General features: G+C 45.8%; 1 protein-coding gene and 1 long non-coding RNA gene across 2 annotated transcripts in view; both read left to right on the top strand.

Annotated features, from left to right (window-relative positions):
• Nucleotides 1-12,592: 12,592 nt before the first annotated feature.
• The window catches only part of LOC308470283, an 82,679-nt gene continuing 72,713 nt past the window's right edge, over nt 12,593-22,558 (top strand). Inside the window, exon 1 of the long non-coding RNA XR_013982337.1 lies at nt 12,593-12,653. This is a non-coding gene — a long non-coding RNA (uncharacterized lncRNA). The remainder of the gene's footprint in view (nt 12,654-22,558) is intronic.
• Nucleotides 17,384-22,558, top strand: part of LOC308469335 (uncharacterized protein) — a 38,545-nt gene continuing 33,370 nt past the window's right edge. Inside the window, exons 1-2 of the mRNA XM_080991622.1 lie at nt 17,384-17,520; nt 20,144-20,290. Coding sequence (XP_080847748.1) covers nt 20,257-20,290 — 34 coding nt within the window. The 5' untranslated portion in view covers nt 17,384-17,520; nt 20,144-20,256. The remainder of the gene's footprint in view (nt 17,521-20,143; nt 20,291-22,558) is intronic.

Here is a 22,558-nt window from a genome sequence, read left to right as displayed (position 1 = left end):
ATTCCTAGGAGTTTACCTCAGTGAAGACCTTACTTGGAAAATAAATACAACCCAGGTGGTTAAGAAAGCCCAACAGAGACTCCATCTCCTCAGAGTATTGCGGAAGAAGGAGGTCAATCAACATCTGATGATCTCTTCTACAGGTCAACAATAGAAAGTGTCCTTTCATACTGCATCATGGTGTGGTACGCTGGTTTGACATCATCTGATAGGAAGTGCCTACAGAGAGTGGTGAATACAGCACAAGATATTATGGGCTGTCCCGTGAATCCGCTGGATGAAATAGCGGAAGAACGTTGCCTCAAGAGAGTTAGGAAAATTCTCAGGGATGATTCACACCCTGGCCGGCACTTTCTTGATCCCATGCCCTCAGGCAGAAGATATAGAAGCATGATTAGTTGCACCAACAGGGTAAAGAACAGCAGATGCCCCGCGCTCCTGAGCAGCTCTGGGGTAGCCCGTGAAGCCTCCGCAGGGCAGCGGGATGAAGGCTCCCCACTGCCCTGCGGAGGCTTTACGGTCTACCCCAGAATCCAGAACAGCTAGAGAGAGCGCTGCGCAGCGCTCCCTCTAGCTGTTCTGGATTCTGGGGTAGACCGCAAAGCCTCCGCAGGGCAGCGGGGAGACTTTTGCGGAAGGTGGAGGAAGGGACAGAGCGCGGCTTTCTCACTCCCCCCACCTCCTGCAAAAGCCCCCAAGAGTCGCACTCCCTTTAAAGAGCCGTGCGGAGTGTGTGTGTGTGTTAGTTTAAAGCAGAGTCCCGTGCCCAGCGGAAGGATGAGGAGTACGTGCTGCATACTCTATATTGCTTTATTTACAGTTCAAAGCTGGTATATTACAGAAAGACATCTTGCCTCTGCCGGAGCGGAAAATGCATCCTCTCTCCTCGACAGCTCGGAGAGAATCACACAGTGAAAAACAGGAAACCAGTGTACGTCACATCCAGTCTCCCTTTCCCGTGAGAAACTCCAACAGTACAGACTGTGGAATGTAAACACCTGTCTCGTGACAAGCCCTTTCGCTGCACAGTGAAGGAAAGCAGAAACCAACATCCTCCCCCTTTCTGTGAACATCACTGGGCAGCGTGTTCGTACAATATCAGTACAAACCCAACTTCTGCACATAGGTACAGTGTTGATCCCTTGATACAATCTTGGACAATACATCAGCAGGAATTTCATTACCTGGCATATAGGACACCGTTACGAGTCCCTTCTGAATACATTCCCTAGCATGCTGCAACTTTAATTGCAAGTGCTTCGTGCTTTGCTTACAACCTTCAGACTTCAGCAAAGCCAAACATGCTTTGTTGTCCTGGTAAACCTGGATTGGACATTTGACAGGAATTTTCATATCTTTGCACAATTGTACTAACCATTCACAATCCTTAAGTGAATAAGACAGTGCATTCAGTTCAGCTTCACAAGTACTTAAACTAACTGTTGTTTGCTTCTTGCATGACCAATCAAACAGACCTTGATTGTACATGTAGCAAACTCCAGACGTACTTTTCCTGTCTGTAGTGTCACTTCCAAAACTTGCATCTGCAAATATCTCAAGACCACCAGACTTCTGATTGTTAAATCTCAGTCTGTAATGCATAGTGCCTTTCAAATACCGCGCTATGCGTTTCAGAGCTTTCCAATCCTTGACACTAGGATTGTTGACTTGTCTGCTTAGCAAATTACAGCTAACAGCAATGTCTGGTCTTGAACATCTGGCAATGAAGTTTAGCTTGCCTAGCACACTTCTGTACAGTGTAGTGTCAGAAAATGCTTCTTCAGTGTCATCTACCTGATAACCTGTTGTCATCGGTGTGTCTATAGGGTTAGCATCCATCAGATTTAGTTTGCTTAACACATCAGCAATTTTCCATGACTGGTGTACTAGAATGTTACCATCTTGATCTCTCTCTATTTCCAGAGATAGGTAGTTGTTTACCTCACCAAGATCTTTCATGTCAAAGTGCTCTTTCAGTTGAGCTAGGGCGTTATTGTACATTGCGACATCTTTCCAAAAGAATAATAAATCATCAACATAAAACAAACAGTACAGTTTCTTTTGCCCCTCCTCTTTGACAAATACACATGGATCAGCTTTTCCTTGCTGAAAACCTAGAGAAAACAATACTTCAGTGAGTTTTGTGTGCCAACACCGTGCACTTTGTTTGAGACCATAAAGGGATTTCTTCAGAGCACAAACAAATCCCTGTTTTACCTGTACGCCATCAGGTGGAAGCATATAAAGTGATTCATCTAGAGATCCGTACAGAAAAGCTGTATTAATATCATGGTGACTAATGTGTAGATTTTCCTCTGCAGCTAGCTTGAGCATAAGCCTAATGCTTTCATATCTCACTGTGGGTGAATAGGTCTCGTGATAGTCTTCACCTGGTACCTGTGCAAAACCTCTGGCTACCAATCTGGCTTTGTGTCTGACTATCTTGCCATTTTGATCTGTCTTCGCTTTGAAGACCCATTTGCTTCCAAGCAGTTTCATTCCTGGAACTACTGGAACTAGCTCCCATGTTTTGTTCCTTTCTAAGGAATCAAGCTCAGCCTTCATGGCATTTAACCATGGCTCAGCTTCCTTTGAATCTAAACCCTGGATTTCTTGGAAACTTGAAGGTTCAAATACCTTCTTGGAGCTTTTAACAGCTGTTACTGCTATCGTAGCAAACTCATCAGCAAATCTCTTTGGAGGTCTGCCTTTTGTGGCTCTTTGTGACCTGCGAATTAGCCTTAAGTCTTCAACACTCTCCTCTTCCTTCTTAGGAGAAAAACGACCTACTGTGAACAATGGTTCCTCCAATTCTTGATCAGAGCTTTCAGAGGGTCGCATAGAGGCTTTCGCACTCTTGAAATCCTCTGAATCACCCGATTCAGTTTCAGATTCAGACTCAGAACCTTCATCAGTGGGTGTGGGTTGTTGTGGTTGCTTTTGACTATCCTCAGTCTCATCACCGTCATCAGGATAACATTGGAAAATTCCCACATTCTCCCCCCACTTTGTATTGTACTCAACACTTCTCGTGAGCTTAATTGTCTTAGAGTCAGTCATCATTATTCTGTAAGACCCTTTCTGATAACCTAGAAAGATACCATGCAATCCACGCTTGTCTAACTTGGAATTTTGTGGTGAGCGAACCCACATGTCAGAACCAAATATTTTCATGTGTTTGATGTATGGCTTCTTGCCAAACATCTTCTCATAGGGGGTACAACCAATCGCTGAAGATAACCTGCGATTGTAACTGTAAACAAAACACGAGAGAGATTCGGCCCAATAACTCTCTGGAAGATTGGCATCATGCAGCAAGGTTTTTAACCCTTGAAGCAATGTCTGATTTGCCCGTTCCGCAAGTCCATTCTGCCATGGCGAGCGAGGACTAGACAAATCGTGTTGAATTCCTTTCTCAGTCAGAAAAGCTTCAAACTGCTGAGAAGTGAATTCCCCCCCGCGATCACTGAAAAGAGTCTTTATCTTCTTACCGTGCACATTTTCCAACCAAGCACAGAATTCCTTGAACCTAGGAAAAGCCTCTGATTTCTGCTTGAGATTGTACACAAAAATATATCTGGAAAATGCATCAACGAGAACCATGAAGTACCTATTTCCACCCAAAGAGGGCGCTAGTGGTCCAACCAAATCTGCATGAACAACCTGGTATGGTTCCGTAGCTTGCCTACTAGACACCTTACCTTTCGCAGCCATTTTCACCTTGTTTGCTGCGCATGCTTTGCACTTCATGTGGTACCTGCAGGGTTTAATAGTCATACCTTCAACCAAGGCAGGCATTTTAGATACTGCCTCAAAATGCAAATGACCAAATTTTCGGTGAAAATCATGAATACATTCTGCATGCAAACTTTTGTTAGAACCTGCAATGCAACAAGTGTCATCCTGCACAACATCATCATAATACAAAACAAACAAACGATCAACATATTCAGCATGCAATACATAATCATTTTTCTTTGTGATGATGCACTTCCTGTTCTTGAAGGAAACGTCAATGTTCCGCTCATTCAGCTGTCCAACGCTGAGCAGATTATGTTTGGCGTCTGGCACGTAAAGCACATTCTGTATCGATAAGTCCAAACTGTGAAGAACAACAGTTCCGTAGCCTTTACTGGGAATAGTGTGGTCATCCGCCTGGTGAATCGCACCTTCCTGCGGTGTAAAAGACACAAACAGTCTCTTATCGTTGCACATGTGGTGGGTCGCCGCTGAATCAACAACGAAGAAAGATCTAGACGTCTTCTGGACCTCTGCAACCTTTGGAGTGAAGCGTGAAACCATAGCCTTGTGCTGCGATGTCCTAGACACCGGACCTTTGCCTTTGCCTCGGCCTTTTCCGCGCGATGAGCTATCGCTGCGCTGCTCTGTCTTGGCCCTGGGATATCTGCATTCCCTCTTCATATGGCCTAGACGTCCACACGAGTAGCATTTCACTGCCTTCAAAGCTTTGGCGCCATCTGGTGGTTCCACTGCACTATGGGATGACGTCTGTGAAGACTCCCCCTTGCCCATGCAGCTAGCACCCCGGCGATCTGCTTCATTTAATATCACGGCAGTAACAAAGTCCACTGTCAGCTGAGCGGTTGGTTGCACAGCAATCTGGGTTGCAACAGACTCCCAACCTGAACCCAAAGATTGTAGTATCATGAAAGAATACACAGCCTCTGGAAAGTTGAGTCCTCTCTGTTGCAGCTCATGTCTCAGATTTTGCATCTCCATCAGATGTAAACGCACATCTCCACCTTCAGCAAGAGCCATATTATGCAGCTTGTTAAAGTAAAACATAGTGGACCCAGCTTCTGTCCTTAAGTGAGCTTCTCTCAAAGCGTCCCAAATTTCTCTGGCTGAGGTCTTATCACGCAATAGACAGAGCTCTTCTGGGGATACTATCAATGTAAGAGTTCCCCTTGCTTTGGAATCCTTAGCTTCCCATGCATCTGTAACTGGAACTGGGGGGGTTTCTGTAATCACCTCAAACAAACCCTCTTTCCGCAGAATTGCCTCTGCATACAGAACCCAGTCGGCGTAATTTTTCTTGTTGAGCTTAGGAATCCCACAAGCATCCTGAAGGGCCATCATGACTCTGGCATTAGCCTTCAGCGTCATATATGCTGCTTTAAATCTTGCTGCGTCACTGCTGCAGCTGCCTTATTCCAAAAGCGCACTTAAAAGTTACTTTCGATTTCCCCAGCATAGTGACTTGTGCCTGGGAGCCTTTTGCCTATTCCCGGCAAAACCGGCTTTGAAAGTTCAAAGTCCAGCCATAAAGCCATAAAGCCATTAACTAGAAGCTGGCAGGCTGCCCGGAGCAGTAGCACATACCTCATCAATCACTTTTACGCGCAGAGCAGATTCCGTTCCGATCTGTCCCTCTGCATTCCGATCCTTTGCCGGCACTCCGATTCGACTTCTGGAGCCCATAACCACGTGTTAGTTTAAAGCAGAGTCCCGTGCCCAGCGGAAGGATGAGGAGTACGTGCTGCATACTCTATATTGCTTTATTTACAGTTCAAAGCTGGTATATTACAGAAAGACATCTTGCCTCTGCCGGAGCGGAAAATGCATCCTCTCTCCTCGACAGCTCGGAGAGAATCACACAGTGAAAAACAGGAAACCAGTGTACGTCACATCCAGTCTCCCTTTCCCGTGAGAAACTCCAACAGTACAGACTGTGGAATGTAAACACCTGTCTCGTGACAAGCCCTTTCGCTGCACAGTGAAGGAAAGCAGAAACCAACATCGTGGCCTTGGGGGCTTTTCCCCAAGGAGGGAGAAGGGCAGCTAGTCAGTGACGGGCTGCCCTTCTCCCTCCTCGAGAAAAGCCTGCAAGCGCCGCAAACACGCTCCATGCGGCTCGTGAAAGGGAGCGCTGAGCAGAGCCTGGGATGCATACAGGCTATGCTCAGCGCTGCCTTTAAATAATATTTTTTTCCTTGCATTCCCCCTCTTAAAACTAGGTGCCCCTTATGGTCAGGTTCGTCTTATGGAGCGAAAAATACGGTAATAAGTTGTTTATTTTAAAGTTATTGTGACTTTTTATATTGGATCAGATTGCTGCTATTAATGTTTGATGTTTTATCATTTTTATATGTGTTGGAAGCCGCCTAGATTGGCTGGAGCAAGCCAGCCAGATGTGCAGGGTATAAACAAACAAACAAACAAGCCATGGTGGCTCTGCTTTGCCTGCACGGTCATAAACGCTCCTGCATACCAGTTGCCGCGTGGGCCAGATCCAGCAAGGCTCTTCCTATGTATTTCCTTCTTTCACAATTCTCTTTTTTAAAATATTATTTTATTAATATTAAACAATACATATTCAAACATAGAAAAAAAACAATAGAGTTGACTTCCCCCATTCCCTTCCCTGTTTCCATTGTTTAGCATCATATCGCATGTCCATTTTAAATTATAAAATTATTAAAATTACTTATTGTCCAGTCATAATATCTCTACCAGTATTTTAAAAATCCTGCTAATGTATTAACCTGTGTACATTGCTTCTGTATATATGCAATAAAGTCCTTCCAATCTTCTTTAAATTCTCTGTCGTCTCTTCCTCTTAGTTTCATTGTCATTTTTGCCATTTCAGCATATTCCATTAATTTCACTTGCCAATCTTCTCTAGATGGGACACCTTTTTCTTTCCAATATTGTGCTAATAGTATTCATGCGGCTGTCGTTGCATACTTGAAAAAGTCTTTTTGCAGTCTTGGTATATCCACTACTGTAATACCTAGTAGGAAAGCTTCTGGTTTTTTAACAAAAGTGGTTTTAAACATCTTCTTCAATTCATTATAAATCATTTCCCAGTACTTCTTAACAATTTTGCAATCCCACCACATATGAGAAAATGTCACTTCTGCTGATTTACATTTCCAACACTTACTTTCTTTATTTTTATACATTTTTGCTAATTTTACTGGAGTTAGATATCTGTACATCATTTTCATATAATTTCCTTTAATCGCCATACATGCAGTGAATTTTATTTCAGTCTTCCACAATTTTTCCCAATCTTCCATCTGTATATTGTGTCCCACATCTTGTGTCCTTTGTTCACAATTCTCTCTTTTTTTAAATTAATATTTATTGCTTTTCCGATTTAAACACTACAAAAACAATACAATACAATACAATACAAAAACACTACGTAACATTGACACATTAAACCCATTAAACTAACAAAACAAAACAAAAACAGTTTAAAATAAATCAAACAATTTCAATATCTTATCATTCACTTATTTCCACGACCTCCTCACACCTCCCTTTTTGTATTCCACTTCTGTTAATTGTTTCAGCAATTCCTTTCCATCTTCCTCTGTTTTCTATCCTATAATTATCTTAACACATTCTAGCCTTATATTTCCTTTAATACTCTATTAATCTATTTATGCTTATTTCCTTATAACATTTCTACTAAAGCCATATAATTTCATTCCAACATTTTTCTAACATTCATTAATTTTACAGTATTTCTGTAAATAGTCTTTAAACTTTTTCCAGTCTTCTTCCACCAACTCTTCTCCCTGGTCTCGGATTCTGCCAGTCATTTCCGCCAGTTCCATATAGTCCATCAACTTCATCTGCCATTCTTCCCGGGTGGGTAAATCTTGTGTCTTCCAATACTTCGCGATGAGTATTCTTGCTGCTGTTGTTGCATACATTAAAAAAGTTCTATCCTTCTTTGGCACCAATTGGCCGACCATGCCCAGGAGAAAGGCCTCTGGTTTCTTCAGAAAGGTATATTTAAATAACTTTTTCATTTCATTATAAATCATCTCCCAGTATGTCTTAATCCTTGGGCATGTCCACCAAAGGTGAAAGAATGTACCTTCAGTCTCATTACATTTCCAACATTTATTGTCGGGCAAATGGTAAATTTTTGCAAGCTTGACTGGTGTCATGTACCACCTATAAATCATTTTCATTAAATTTTCTCTTAAGGCATTACATGCCGTGAATTTCACACCTGTGGTCCATAACTGTTCCCAGTCAGCCATCATTATATTATGTCCAACATCTTGTGCCCATTTAATCATAGCTGATTTCACCGTTTCATCCTCTTTGTTCACAATTCTCAATGATGCGTAGGTGGATTCCCACGAGGCAAGACACAGTGATAACAGCAAGAACCTTTATTGAACTACATAACTGGGAAACAGGGGCAAAGCAACTGCTTATACACAATCCTGGAAGCCTGGGCCACTCCCACTCCCAACGTGATTGGCTGTCTAAACTTCCAAGCTGCGAATCATGACTCAGAGTTCAAGGGCCAATGGCAGAGGCCCAAATCCTGAAATGTTCTGTGATTGGACATCATGTGTTGAATCAGAACACAGGAGCTCAGAATCCTTAGTCCAGACTTGAGCTCAGGCAAACACAGACCACTGAATACATAACGCTCAACACCTTCCCTCTCTTATCAAATAGAGAAAAGCCTGCAGAGATTGCCCGAGCTGCTGCGATTCCTACACTGCAGGGGGCTGGACTGGATGAACATTTAGGTCCCTTCCAGCTGGACAATTTTACGATTCCGCGGTGCCGTTTCTCAGTCAAGCAGGGCCTGCGCTTCACGCGAGGGCAGTGGCGATGGTCACAGAGGCTAGTGGGGAGCAATGCAGTGGCAAAAAGGGCTGAGTAATGTTTGCCAATGGAAGGAGGTATAATAATAATAATAATTTATTATTTATACACCGCCCATCTGGCTGGGTTTCTCCAGCGACTCTGGGTGGCTTCCAACGGAATATTAAAATACAATAACCTACTAAACATTAAAAGCTTCTCTAAACAGGGCTGCCTTCAGATGTCTTCTAAAAATCTGGTAGTTGTTTTTCTCTTTGACATCTGGTGGGAGGGTGTTCCACAGGGCAGGTGCCACTACCGAGAAGGCCCTCTGCCTGGTTCCCTGTAACTTGGCTTCTCGCAGTGAGGCAACCGCCAGAAGGCCCTCGGCGCTGGACCTCAGTGTCCGGGCAGAACGATGGGGGTGGAGACGCTCCTTCAGGTATACAGGACCGAGGCCGTTTAGGGCTTTAAAGGTCAGCACCAACACTTTGAATTGTGCTTGGAAACGTACTGGGAGCCAATGTAGGTCTTCCAGGACTGGTGTTATATGGTCTCGGCAGCCGCTCCCAGTTACCAGTCTAGCTGCCACATTCTGGATTAGTTGTAGTTTCCGGGTCACCTTCAAAGGTAGCCCCACATAGAGCGCATTGCAGTAGTCCAAGCGAGAGATAACTAGAGCATGCACCAGTCTGGGGAGACAGTCCGCGGCCAGGTAGGGTCTCAGCCTGCGTACCAGATGCAGCTGATACTGCAACAACATGTTAATGGATCATTAGTGCCTTGGCCCAAAGTTAGTAATTGCAAAAAGTCAAAAGGCAACCCCTCCCTTCTTTTTTGTTTTTGTTTCTGTGTAGATTCTGTTTGCTTCTTTCAACCGTGTTGGAAGAGATGGAACAATGAAACAAAAGGCAAGAAACGTACCATCTAGGTAAACTTTCTCCAGCGTCAACATCTCTAAACCCAGTTTGAAGTGGCATGCAGTGATGGAGCTTCCGGGGGGCGAAGGGCAGGCGGGGGCGGGCTCCCAGCGCGGGGGGGGGGGGCAGCCGCAATGGCACCCTACTGGGATCATGCTGCCGGGGGCGGTGCGCTCCCCCTGCACTCCTCTTCCTCCGCCAGTGGTGGCATGGATTTTTTTATTTCAAAAAATGTATAAAACGCCCACAGATAAACATGCCCTCTGTCCAACTTCCAGGGGCTGAGGAGCAGTTGGCAAGCCTCCCTTCAAAGATGAGACAGTTGGCATAGACCATGAGTAGGCAAACTAAGGCCTGGGGGCTGGATCTGGCCCAATCGCCTTCTAAATCCGGCCCACGGACGGTCCGGGAATCAGCGTGTTTATACATGAGTAGAATGTGTCCTTTTATTTAAAATGCACCTCTGGGTTATTTGTGGGGCCTGCCTGGTGTTTTTACAGGAGTCGAATGTGTGCTTTTATTTAAAATGCATCTCTGGGTTATTTGTGGGGCATAGGAATTTGTTCATTCCTCCCCTCAAATATAGTCTGGCCCCCCCAAAAGGTCTGAGGGACAGTGGACCAGCCACCTGCTGAAAAAGTGTGCTGACCCCTGGCACAGACCTACCTGCTTCCAGTAAAAAAGCAGCCAAATAAAAGAATTATTTGCGCAATTTTCTCTGGGAGGTAGCTCAGCCTTCACCCGTTGTCTGGAACAAAAGGGCAAGCAAATATGAATGGGGCACATTTTGATTCAGGTTCTCGTGAGGAAAGGGTGTAATCATTTACCCAGCCTGCCTTCCCTCTCTTTGCAAGGCCTTGCGGCTTTGTGTCTCAAACAAGTCACCGTGCTCAGTCACAGTGAAAATAGGGAAGTGGACTGTATATTATCCACCCTTCACCCTATGGGCATAGCTGGGGGGGGGGCAGCTGCTCCCCCCCAAAAAAAAATCAAGTCAATAAATAAAAATACTTAACTAAAAGTAGAAATAATCAGAATATTTGAAATTGAAATGTTCACTGAGATACCACGATCTCCCTCCCTGGCGAGAATTTCCCTAGAAAAAGGCAGTGCTTGCTTTTATTACACGTATAAAAGATGCCTGCTTCTTGGGAGAAAAGCAATGACAAACCTAGACAGCATCTAGGTTATAAAAAGTAGAGACATCACCTTGCCAACAAGGTCCGTATAGTTAAAGCTATGGTTTTCCCAGTAGTGATGTATGGAAGTGAGAGCTGGACCATAAAGAAGGCCGATCGCTGAAGAATTGATGCTTTTGAACTATGGTGCTGGAGGAGACTCTTGAGAGTCCCATGGACTGCAAGAAGATCAAACCGATCCATTCTGAAGGAAATCAGCCCTGAGTGCTCACTGGAAGGACAGATCGTGAAGCTGAGGCTCCAATACTTTGGCCACCTCATGAGAAGACTCCCTGGAAAAGACCCTGATGTTGGGAAAGATGGAGGGCACAAGGAGAAGGGGACGACAGAGGACGAGATGGTTGGACAGTGTCCTCGAAGCTACAAACATGAGTCTGACCAAACTGCGGGAGGCAGTGGAAGACAGGAGTGCCTGGCGTGCTCTGGTCCATGGGGTCAAGAAGAGTTGGACATGACTAAACAATTAAACAACAACAACAACATGGCAATCATTCCATCGGAGCTAGGGTGGTGCGGCCAAGGCTGGTGAAGGGGATTGGAGGAGAGGTTAGCTGGTGCTAGCAACATCACCCAAGTTCTCAATTCACGTAGTCCCACATCTCTGGGACAGAAGCTCAGGCTGCTCTCACTTACAGGCCACAGACGGTCACTTCGAGTTCCTCAGCCACAAATGTTATCTCCTTGGGTGCCTTCACCAAAACTTCGAACTTGGGCAGCACTGTAAGAAGGAAAGGAACACGGGGATGAAAAACAACATAATCAGCCTGAGCACAGAAAGGAGGCAAATGAGAGGAGAAGACTCCCTGGAAAAGACCCTGATGTTGGGAAAGATGGAGAAGGGGACGACAGAGGACGAGATGGTTGGATAGTGTTCTCGAAGCCACAAACATGAGTCTGACCAAACTGCGGGAGGCAGTGGAAGACAGGAGTGCCTGGCGTGCTCTGGTCCAGGGGGTCACGAAGAGTCGGACATGACTAAACAACTAAACAAATAATAATATAATTTATTATTTATACCCTGCCCATCTGGCTGAGTTTCCCCAGTCACTCTGGGCGGCTCCTAATCGAGTGTTAAAAACAATACAGCATTAAAGATTTAAAACTTCCCTAAACAGGGAATGCAAGTAGCATATCGTTTCATCCTTCGTTGAAATGTGTGGGGCGTTCTCTGCAGAACGCCAGAATTTAGGATACTACAGCAGTGGGTCTAATTGGCCATGTGCCAATTGTACTGCAGAGCAGTCATTCAGGACCTAGCAGAGTGTAAAGACCCGGCTAAGGTCAGCGATGACATGGGCTTTGCTTACTGAGCATGCACAGAAAAACTGCATTGGAAATTGAGAAGGAAGTGTTGAAAAAGTTTCTCTCTTTAAATTTAACTTCTTAGGTTAATGGATCATTAGTGCCTTGGCCCAAAGTTAGTAATTGCAAAAAGTCAAAAGGCAACCCCTCCCTTCTTTTTTGTTTTTGTTTCTGTGTAGATTCTGTTTGCTTCTTTCAACCGTGTTGGAAGAGATGGAACAATGAAACAAAAGGCAAGAAACGTACCATCTAGGTAAACTTTCTCCAGCGTCAACATCTCTAAACCCAGTTTGAAGTGGCATGCAGTGATGGAGCTTCCGGGGGGCGAAGGGCAGGCGGGGGCGGGCTCCCAGCGCGGGGGGGGGGGGGCAGCCGCAATGGCACCCTACTGGGATCATGCTGCCGGGGGCGGTGCGCTCCCCCTGCACTCCTCTTCCTCCGCCAGTGGTGGCATGGATTTTTTTATTTCAAAAAATGTATAAAACGCCCACAGATAAACATGCCCTCTGTCCAACTTCCAGGGGCTGAGGAGCAGTTGGCAAGCCTCCCTTCAAAGATGAGACAGTTGGCATAGACCATGAGTAGGCAAACTAAGGCCTGGGGGCTGGATCTGGCCCAATCGCCTTCTAAATCCGGCCCACGGACGGTCCGGGAATCAGCGTGTTTATACATGAGTAGAATGTGTCCTTTTATTTAAAATGCACCTCTGGGTTATTTGTGGGGCCTGCCTGGTGTTTTTACAGGAGTCGAATGTGTGCTTTTATTTAAAATGCATCTCTGGGTTATTTGTGGGGCATAGGAATTTGTTCATTCCTCCCCTCAAATATAGTCTGGCCCCCCCAAAAGGTCTGAGGGACAGTGGACCAGCCACCTGCTGAAAAAGTGTGCTGACCCCTGGCACAGACCTACCTGCTTCCAGTAAAAAAGCAGCCAAATAAAAGAATTATTTGCGCAATTTTCTCTGGGAGGTAGCTCAGCCTTCACCCGTTGTCTGGAACAAAAGGGCAAGCAAATATGAATGGGGCACATTTTGATTCAGGTTCTCGTGAGGAAAGGGTGTAATCATTTACCCAGCCTGCCTTCCCTCTCTTTGCAAGGCCTTGCGGCTTTGTGTCTCAAACAAGTCACCGTGCTCAGTCACAGTGAAAATAGGGAAGTGGACTGTATATTATCCACCCTTCACCCTATGGGCATAGCTGGGGGGGGGGCAGCTGCTCCCCCCCCAAAAAAAATCAAGTCAATAAATAAAAATACTTAACTAAAAGTAGAAATAATCAGAATATTTGAAATTGAAATGTTCACTGAGATACCACGATCTCCCTCCCTGGCGAGAATTTCCCTAGAAAAAGGCAGTGCTTGCTTTTATTACACGTATAAAAGATGCCTGCTTCTTGGGAGAAAAGCAATGACAAACCTAGACAGCATCTAGGTTATAAAAAGTAGAGACATCACCTTGCCAACAAGGTCCGTATAGTTAAAGCTATGGTTTTCCCAGTAGTGATGTATGGAAGTGAGAGCTGGACCATAAAGAAGGCCGATCGCTGAAGAATTGATGCTTTTGAACTATGGTGCTGGAGGAGACTCTTGAGAGTCCCATGGACTGCAAGAAGATCAAACCGATCCATTCTGAAGGAAATCAGCCCTGAGTGCTCACTGGAAGGACAGATCGTGAAGCTGAGGCTCCAATACTTTGGCCACCTCATGAGAAGACTCCCTGGAAAAGACCCTGATGTTGGGAAAGATGGAGGGCACAAGGAGAAGGGGACGACAGAGGACGAGATGGTTGGACAGTGTCCTCGAAGCTACAAACATGAGTCTGACCAAACTGCGGGAGGCAGTGGAAGACAGGAGTGCCTGGCGTGCTCTGGTCCATGGGGTCAAGAAGAGTTGGACATGACTAAACAATTAAACAACAACAACAACATGGCAATCATTCCATCGGAGCTAGGGTGGTGCGGCCAAGGCTGGTGAAGGGGATTGGAGGAGAGGTTAGCTGGTGCTAGCAACATCACCCAAGTTCTCAATTCACGTAGTCCCACATCTCTGGGACAGAAGCTCAGGCTGCTCTCACTTACAGGCCACAGACGGTCACTTCGAGTTCCTCAGCCACAAATGTTATCTCCTTGGGTGCCTTCACCAAAACTTCGAACTTGGGCAGCACTGTAAGAAGGAAAGGAACACGGGGATGAAAAACAACATAATCAGCCTGAGCACAGAAAGGAGGCAAATGAGAGGAGAAGACTCCCTGGAAAAGACCCTGATGTTGGGAAAGATGGAGAAGGGGACGACAGAGGACGAGATGGTTGGATAGTGTTCTCGAAGCCACAAACATGAGTCTGACCAAACTGCGGGAGGCAGTGGAAGACAGGAGTGCCTGGCGTGCTCTGGTCCAGGGGGTCACGAAGAGTCGGACATGACTAAACAACTAAACAAATAATAATATAATTTATTATTTATACCCTGCCCATCTGGCTGAGTTTCCCCAGTCACTCTGGGCGGCTCCTAATCGAGTGTTAAAAACAATACAGCATTAAAGATTTAAAACTTCCCTAAACAGGGAATGCAAGTAGCATATCGTTTCATCCTTCGTTGAAATGTGTGGGGCGTTCTCTGCAGAACGCCAGAATTTAGGATACTACAGCAGTGGGTCTAATTGGCCATGTGCCAATTGTACTGCAGAGCAGTCATTCAGGACCTAGCAGAGTGTAAAGACCCGGCTAAGGTCAGCGATGACATGGGCTTTGCTTACTGAGCATGCACAGAAAAACTGCATTGGAAATTGAGAAGGAAGTGTTGAAAAAGTTTCTCTCTTTAAATTTAACTTCTTAGGTTTCAAATGACTGAAAATTTTGACAGGGTTTTTTGTCTGAGCACTTGGGGTCAAAAGAAAGTACCGCATTTTTCCATGTATAAGACGCCCCCTATTTTGGGGGGACTCCAAATTAAGAAAGGATGCTGGTGGCGCTGTGGTCTAAACCACTGAGCCTCTTGGGCTTGCCGATCAGGAGGTCGGCGGTTCAAATCCCCGCGACGGGGTGAGCTCCCGTTGCTCGGTCCCTGCTCCTGCCAACCTAGCAGTTCGAAAGCACCCCAAAAAGTGCAAGTAGATAAATAGGTCCCGCTCCGGTGGGAAGGTAAATGGCGTTTCCATGTGCTGCTCTGGTTCGCCAGAAGAGGCTTAGTCCTGCTGGCCACATGACCCAGAAGCTGTACGCCGGCTCCCTCGGCCAATAAAGGGAGATGAGCGCCGCAACCCCAGAGTCGGTCATGACTGGACCTAATGGTCAGGTGTCCCTTTACCTTTATCTAAATTAAGAAAACACCCCTCAGCACTACCTGTTTATAAGACGAGCCTCAATTTCAAACCTATTTTTTTGGTTAAAAAACCTACTCTTATACACAGAAAAACACGGGAATTTAAAATAACTGTTGTTGAGAAAATAAATAACCCTGGCTGTGTCCATGCTTCACCCTAAGGTCCCAGGATGGGTTACAACATTGAAACACAATCTGAAAACAGTTTAAAACAACTTGCCATCGCAAACATAAGATGGGTCCTGGCTCTGTCAACTCTAGCAGATTCAGAATGAAATGTCACAACAACAGCTGTTCTAAATTACTTTCTTTTCACCCCATGCTCAGAAAAACTTGTCAAAAACTTTTTACAATTTCTACTTAAGTATTTTTATTTATTTACTTGGATTGGGGGGGGGAGAGAAGCTTCCCCCCTTGCTCGCCCCCCCCCAATGTCTGGATCAGAATAGAAAGTGAAGGGGGTCGATTCTCTCTACAAAGTTCAGTAACAGGCACTCAGCTAGAAAGAGGCAGTGTGGTGTAGTGGTTAGCCTGACGGTCTAAGACCTGGGAGACCAGGGTTCAAATCTCCACTCTGCCATGAAGTTCATTTGGTGATTCTGGGCCTGTCGCTATGGCTCTCTGCCTAATCCAGGGGTCAGCAAACTTTTTCAGCAGGGGGCCGGTCCACTGTCCCTCAGACCTTGTGGGGGGGCCAGACTATATTTTGGAGGGGGGAAATGAACGAATTCCTATGCCCCACAAATAACCCAGAGATGCATTTTAAATAAAAGGACACATTCTACTCATGTAAAAACACTTTGATTCCTGGACTGTCCGCAGGCCAGATTTAGAAGGCGATTGGGCCGGATCCAGCCCCCGGGCCTTAGTTTGCCTACCCATGGTAATCCACCTCGCAGTGTCGTTGTGGGGAATTGCACTTCTTAATACGCAACTTTTCCCTCAGGTCTAGCCCACACATTCGTGGACTGGAAAGTAGTCAATGTAGTAATAATAATAATAATAATAATAATTTATTTGTACCCCGCCCATCTGGCTGGGTTTCCCAGCCACTCTGGGCAGCTTCCACAGAGACCAAAAATACACTAAAATGTCACACATTAAAAACTTCCCTGAACAGGGCTGCCTTAAGATGTCTTCTGAATGTCAGGTAGTTGTTTATCTCTTTGACATCTGAAGTGAGGGCGTTCCATAGGGCGGGCGCCACTACCGAGAAGGCCCTCTGGCCTGGTTCCCTGTAACCTCACTTCTCGCAATGAGGAAACCGCCAGAAGACCCTCGGCGCTGCACCTCAGTGTCCAGGCTGAACGATGGGGGTGGAGACGCTCCTTCAGGTATACAGGACCGAGGCCGTTTAGGGCTTTAAAGGTCAGCACCAACACTTTGAATTGTGCTTGGAAACGTACTGGGAGCCAATGCAGATCTCTCAGGACTGGTGTTATGTGGTCTCGGCGGCCACTCCCAGTCACCAGTCTAGCTGCCGCATTCTGGACTAATTGAAGTTTCCGGGTCACCTTCAAAAGTAGCCCCATGTAGAGCGCATTGCAGTAGTCCAAGCGGGAGATAACTAGAGCACCAATTTTTATAAAAAGGGATCCAGGGAGTTGCAATGCTTTCTAAGGCCAATTGGTGGAAACCCCAGAAGAGTGTCTTGTGCGCCCCCCCCCCCGGACATTCAAAACCATAGCTGCTTCCTTCTATGTTGATCCATTTCAGCTAGCAGCCACCGGTAGCTCTCTCCCCCATGGATTTGTCGGACCCTCTTTTCAAAGCTATCCAAGCTGCTTCCTGTGGCAGTGAGTTCCACAGTTTAAGGTAAAAAAAGGTAAAAGGACCCCCGCTGTGCGGCATGAAGAAGTTTTAACTGTGTGCTGCGGAGTGAGGAGTGGGAAGGAAAGTGCATTTTTCTCCTCCAGGAATACCCCTCTAGAAATGCAAGTTATGGCTTTAACGCGTGGGAAATTGAGCTCTGCCTTTTTAAAGAATATATACAGTATTATATATTCTTAGCATCTCAGGGTTAAAGGGAGAAAGGCGGTTTTCCTAGACAGGCAGCAGCCGGGGCGAGCAGGGGTGGGGGGTGCGTACGCCTTGGAAAAAACACTTTCGCTTCCGGCCCGGCCCCCGCGTGGGAAAGGAGCGTCGGATTTTCCCACGCGTGGCTGCGCTAGCCCCGCCCCATTCCCCGAGAGCGCCCGGTGAGTGCAAAGGGCATTTGGGGGGCAGGGGAAGCCCCCCAGGACAAAGAAAGGGGGCTTGGGGAAAGGGGGGGAGCCGAGGAATGGAGGACAAAGGCTAGGGAAGGAAGGGGAATGATTTCCGGTACAAGGGCGGGGAGGGGGGGTGGCCGGAATTGGAAATTCCTACCGAGCACCCATATTTTTTTGGGGGGGTCTTTCTTTGCTCCTCGCTGCAGAGCAAAGGAGCCCCCACTCCTCTTCCCCCCTCCCCCACTCAGGATATTCCTCCCACTCCAGACCAGAAGCAGGATTGCATTGCAAAGCTGCTTCTATACCGAGTCGGAGCCTAGCCCAATACTGTCTGCACAGGCCGGCAGCGGTCCTCCCCAGGTGGCAGGCAGGCAGGCAGGGGGGGGGGTCTCTCTCCCTGGAGATGCCTGGGATTGACAGCGGGACTTCATGCAACTGCTCCGCCTTATATTGAATCAGGCAATTCGTCTGTCTAGTCCAGTGCTGCCCACACTGGCTGGCAGCGCCTCTCCAGGGTTTGCAGGCAGGGGGCCATCTCCAGGCCTGCCTGTTCCAGCTGTTGGCAATCGCAGGGGCTGTTTGGCATGTCCTCCCCCCTTGGCTTTTGCTAGGCTCTGCAGTTCAGCAGACACACTACTCGCAGGGATGAAAGAATACGGTCCTCTGGTGAGCAGAACCCTGCGCAGAAAGGTTGCGGCGTAATTGGGACGTTTCCGTTCAGAGAAAAAGGCAAGTAAGAGGTGGCAGGAAGCTTATGAAACCCCACAGGGCATGGAGAAAGCGGGGCAGAGGAAGGCTTTTCCTCTGTCTCTCCTAATGCAAGACCTCGTGGAATGTTGGAAGATTCGGGAGAGAGGAAAAAAACACAAAAGTCCTTCTCGGCTTTAAAAAAGATGAGAAAAATTCAGAGGACGAGAGGGCAGTCAATGGCTAGTGGCCAGGATTGCTGTTATCTTCCCTTATGGCCAGAGGCAGGGATGCCTCTGGGTACCAGTTGTCTGAAGCCACAGGAGCGGAGAGGGCTCTTATGCTTGGATCCTGTCCGTGGTTCTCCCACAGGCATCCACTGTGAGAACAGGATGTTGGACTAAATGGGCCATTGACATCATCCTGCAAACTCTTGCTATGTGCTTCTACCTACCACCTTGATATATTTTTACGAAACTGCAGATTATAACTCTGTAAATGAATAGTAGATAGATAGATGGATAGATAATTTATTATGGTCGGAGACCAGCTTATAAAACACACTTGGGGGGTACAGTGGTGCCTCGCAAGACGAAATTAATCCGTTCTGCGAGTCTCTTCGTCTTGCGGTTTTTTCGTCTTGCGAAGTGCGGCTATTAGCAGCTTAGCGGCTATTAGCGGCTTTAAGAAAAAGGAAACAAACTCGCAAGAACTCGCAAAACGTTTCGTCTTGCGAAGCAAGCCCATAGGGAAATTCGCCTTGCGGAACGACTCAAAAAACGCAAAACCCTTTCGTCTAGCGAGTTTTTCGTCTTGCGAGGCATTCGTCTTGCGGGGCACCACTGTACAATCCCAGAAGGAAAACAAACATTTAAAACAATGTACAACAATAAATCTAAAATTAAAAAAAAATAAAAATAAAAAATAAGCACATAGAAGCTTAAAACTTTAAGATAAGCTAGGGCAGAGAGATGGCTCAGGGAACCGAGTTTGGGGGTTTTCTTAACTAACTAGTTTGGGTCAGAGGATGGTCTGCACCTACAGATCTGTACACAGAATCTGGCGACCATCCAGGTCATCTTATGATCTTTGCCTAACAGGAAAAGGTCAATTTTTTGCTTTTGCAGGAGGTCAGCGAGCCTCAAAAATAGTAGTTTCCTTTAAAAATATATATGCCCACCCTTCAATAATGTGCCTTTCCCACACCAGGTGTAAACGTTTTGTTCAGATTCAACTAATGTTTACTTGGATGTAGACCCACTGAAATTAAGGGGTTGAAGTTGGTCATGATTAATCCATTCAGGGGATGCAAAAGTTAGTTGAATGCAAGACAGATTATACTACTGCTTCTTTATTAGTTTTTTTTTTTAAAAAAGTTTACATAAACTAGCCCAGGAAAATGGTGGAATGGCTGTATGAAAACATGGGTTTAATATTAAACAAATGTAAAGTTTAGATGCAACGCCAGGGAGTACTTTTTCAGAATGCAAAGATATGCAGGTGACAAATACTATTCCTGGCATCCCTTAAATGAAAAGAATGTTTTTAGCAGCACCCGAACTTCGGAACTACCTGCCTCTTGACACCAGGCGGGAGCCTTCACTGTACTTTTTTTGGCAGCTGCTGAAAATATTTTCGTTTAGGCCTTATCAGGCCCGCAGAGCGTGGATGTCTGTTTCTCAACCTGCTTCCAGCTTATCGCTGGTTTTAATCGTTACTTCCTGAACGTTTTAGATAGTTGCCTTTAAAAACAGTTGTTTTATTCTTTTCGTAAGCTGCTAAATTGTTTCGCCGTGATTCCTGCAAAACGGGGTTGGACTGGGTAACCCATCATGTGTCTCTTCCAGCTCTGCAGTTCTGTGATACGAACACGTCTGCCTGCCTGTTCTGCGTCTGCTGAGAACTGTGTGCTTTTTTCTTTCAGCTGCCTGTTTCCTTAAAGGAGGTGGCTGTTCAATTCACCAAAGAGGAGGAAAAGGAAGAAGCAGAGTGGACTCTGTCGAGTCCAGACCAAACAACTCTCTGTACAGGGGAGTCATGCTGAAGAATGATGGGGATGTGGAGTCTCTAGGTAAGAATCCCGTTTCCCCCTCTTCCGATAGATCAAAACAGCCTTCCTCCACGTTGGATGTTTTAGACTACAACTCCCATCATTCCTCTCCCCCCCCCTCTCTCTCTCTCTATATATATATTATTATTATTAAATTTATATCCCACCCTGCTTCCCAAAAGCAGCCCAGGACAGCAAACAGTTCTGTAATTACACTTACACACACACACACACACACACACACACATATATATATATATATATATATATATATATATACACACATGAAATAAAAGCATATTTTAAACACCTGAAAGCTATTTAAAACTTCTGAAAGCTATTGAAAACTTATTAAAACATCTAAATACAACACAGTGAAACATCTAATACAAATTTAGGAACAGATGCATCCGAATCACCTGTCTGGGTCTGCCAAAAGAAAAGTTTTCAGCAGGTGTCCAGAAGAATTACCGTAATGATTCCTGCCTAATAATCAAGGGGCGGGCAGTTCCAATGTACAGGAGCTGCTTCAATAGACTCCTTACAAACTTGCCAAATTCTGTTCTTTTCCCTGTTTCTTTTTTATTAAGTTATTTATTTATTTAAGATTTTCTTGATTTACAAAAGTGTGTGCAATGTCTCTCTCTCTCTCGTATATTTTTCCCCCATGTAACATTTTTACAAATCACTTTCATTTGTTGAGACATTGTGGAAACTGCCATCATTCCTGATCACCAGCCAGGCTGTCTTGGGCCAGGCAGATGGGAACTGTAGTCCACATCATCCAGACAGCACCCATGTTCGGGTACCCTGATTTAGAGAATTCCTGTTTTTATCTTGCATTTCTAGCAAACTTCCACACACACCCCACCCGAGGAAATGTGCATCATTCTCTCACTCCTCTTTTAATCTGCCAAGCAACCCTGCTAGGTTAGGCTGAGGAGCAGTGACAGGAAAAAAAGGAAAGCATTTCTTCACACATTGCATAGTTAAACTGTGGAACTTGAAAGAGGATGAGACAAATTCACGGGGCGGAGGGAAGGCTCTCAATGGCTGCTTAGCCAACAATGCTAGACTCCAGTCTGATACTAATAAACTGGAAGAATAAAGATATGATACCCTTTGATCAATGAATCAACAATGTGACAACACGTGCAACTTATGAAGAGACTGCTTAGAGACTTGGTTTGGATAAATGGGACAACAGATAGAATGGGTTTCTGCACAGTGTAAGGCTATTAACATCTGTGTATGTATTAGGATAGGGACGTGGGTGGCGCTGTGGGTTAAACCACAGAGCCTAGGACTTTCCGATCAGAAGGTCGGTGGTTCGAATCCCCGCAACGGGGTAAGCTCCCGTTGCTCGGTCCCTGCTCCTGCCAACCTAGCAGTTCAAAAGCACGTCAAAGTGCAAGTAGATAAATAGGTACCGCTCTGGCGGGAAGGTAAACGGTGTTTCCGTGTGCTGCTCTGGTTCGCCAGAAGCGGTTTAGTCATGCTGGCCACATGACCCGGAAGCTGTACGGCGGCTCCCTCAGCCAATAAAGTGAGATGAGCGCCGCAACCCCAGAGTCGTCCGCGACTGGACCTAATGGTCAGGGGTCCCTTTACCTTTATGTGTTAGGATAATAACACTATATCAGTCTATATAAGAATGTATGGGAATACATTTGTACCTCGGGTCCCGAACGCCTTGGGAGTCAAATGTTCTGGTTTCCAAACAATTGAAAACCGGGAGTGAGTGTTCCGGTTTTCGAACGTTCTTTTGGGAGCCGAAACGTCTGATGGGGCTTCCGTGGAGTCTGACTGGTTGCAGAAGCTTCCTGCAGCCAACCAGAAGCTGCGCTTTGGTTTCCAAATGTTTCAGAAGTCGAACAGACTTCCAGAACGGATTCCGTTCGACTTCCGAGGTACGACTGTATTGCATTTTTGTAGATATATTTTTATTATACGCATTTTTGTGTCTCCCCCTTTTTTCCCCCTCTGTTGGTCTTTATACAGTGGTACCTCGGGTTAAGTACTTAATTCGTTCCGGAGGTCCGTTCTTAACCTAAAACTGTTCTTAACCTGAAGCACCACTTTAGCTAATGGGGCCTCCTGCTGCTGACGCACCGCCAGAGCACAATTACTGTTCTCATCCTGAAGCAAAGTTCTTAACCTGAAGCACTATTTCTGGGTTAGCGGAGTGTGTAACCTGAAGTGTATGTAACCTGAAGCGTATGTAACCTGAGGTACCACTGTAATTGATTTTCCCCCGATAAAGTATTAATATTAAAAATCAATACTAGC

Source organism: Podarcis pityusensis (genome assembly GCF_964106645.2).
Source record: "Podarcis pityusensis genome assembly, chromosome: 2".
Classification (NCBI taxonomy): domain Eukaryota; kingdom Metazoa; phylum Chordata; class Lepidosauria; order Squamata; family Lacertidae; genus Podarcis; species Podarcis pityusensis.
Note: the sequence above shows the minus strand (reverse complement) of the source record. Positions and strands in the feature narration are given on the sequence as shown.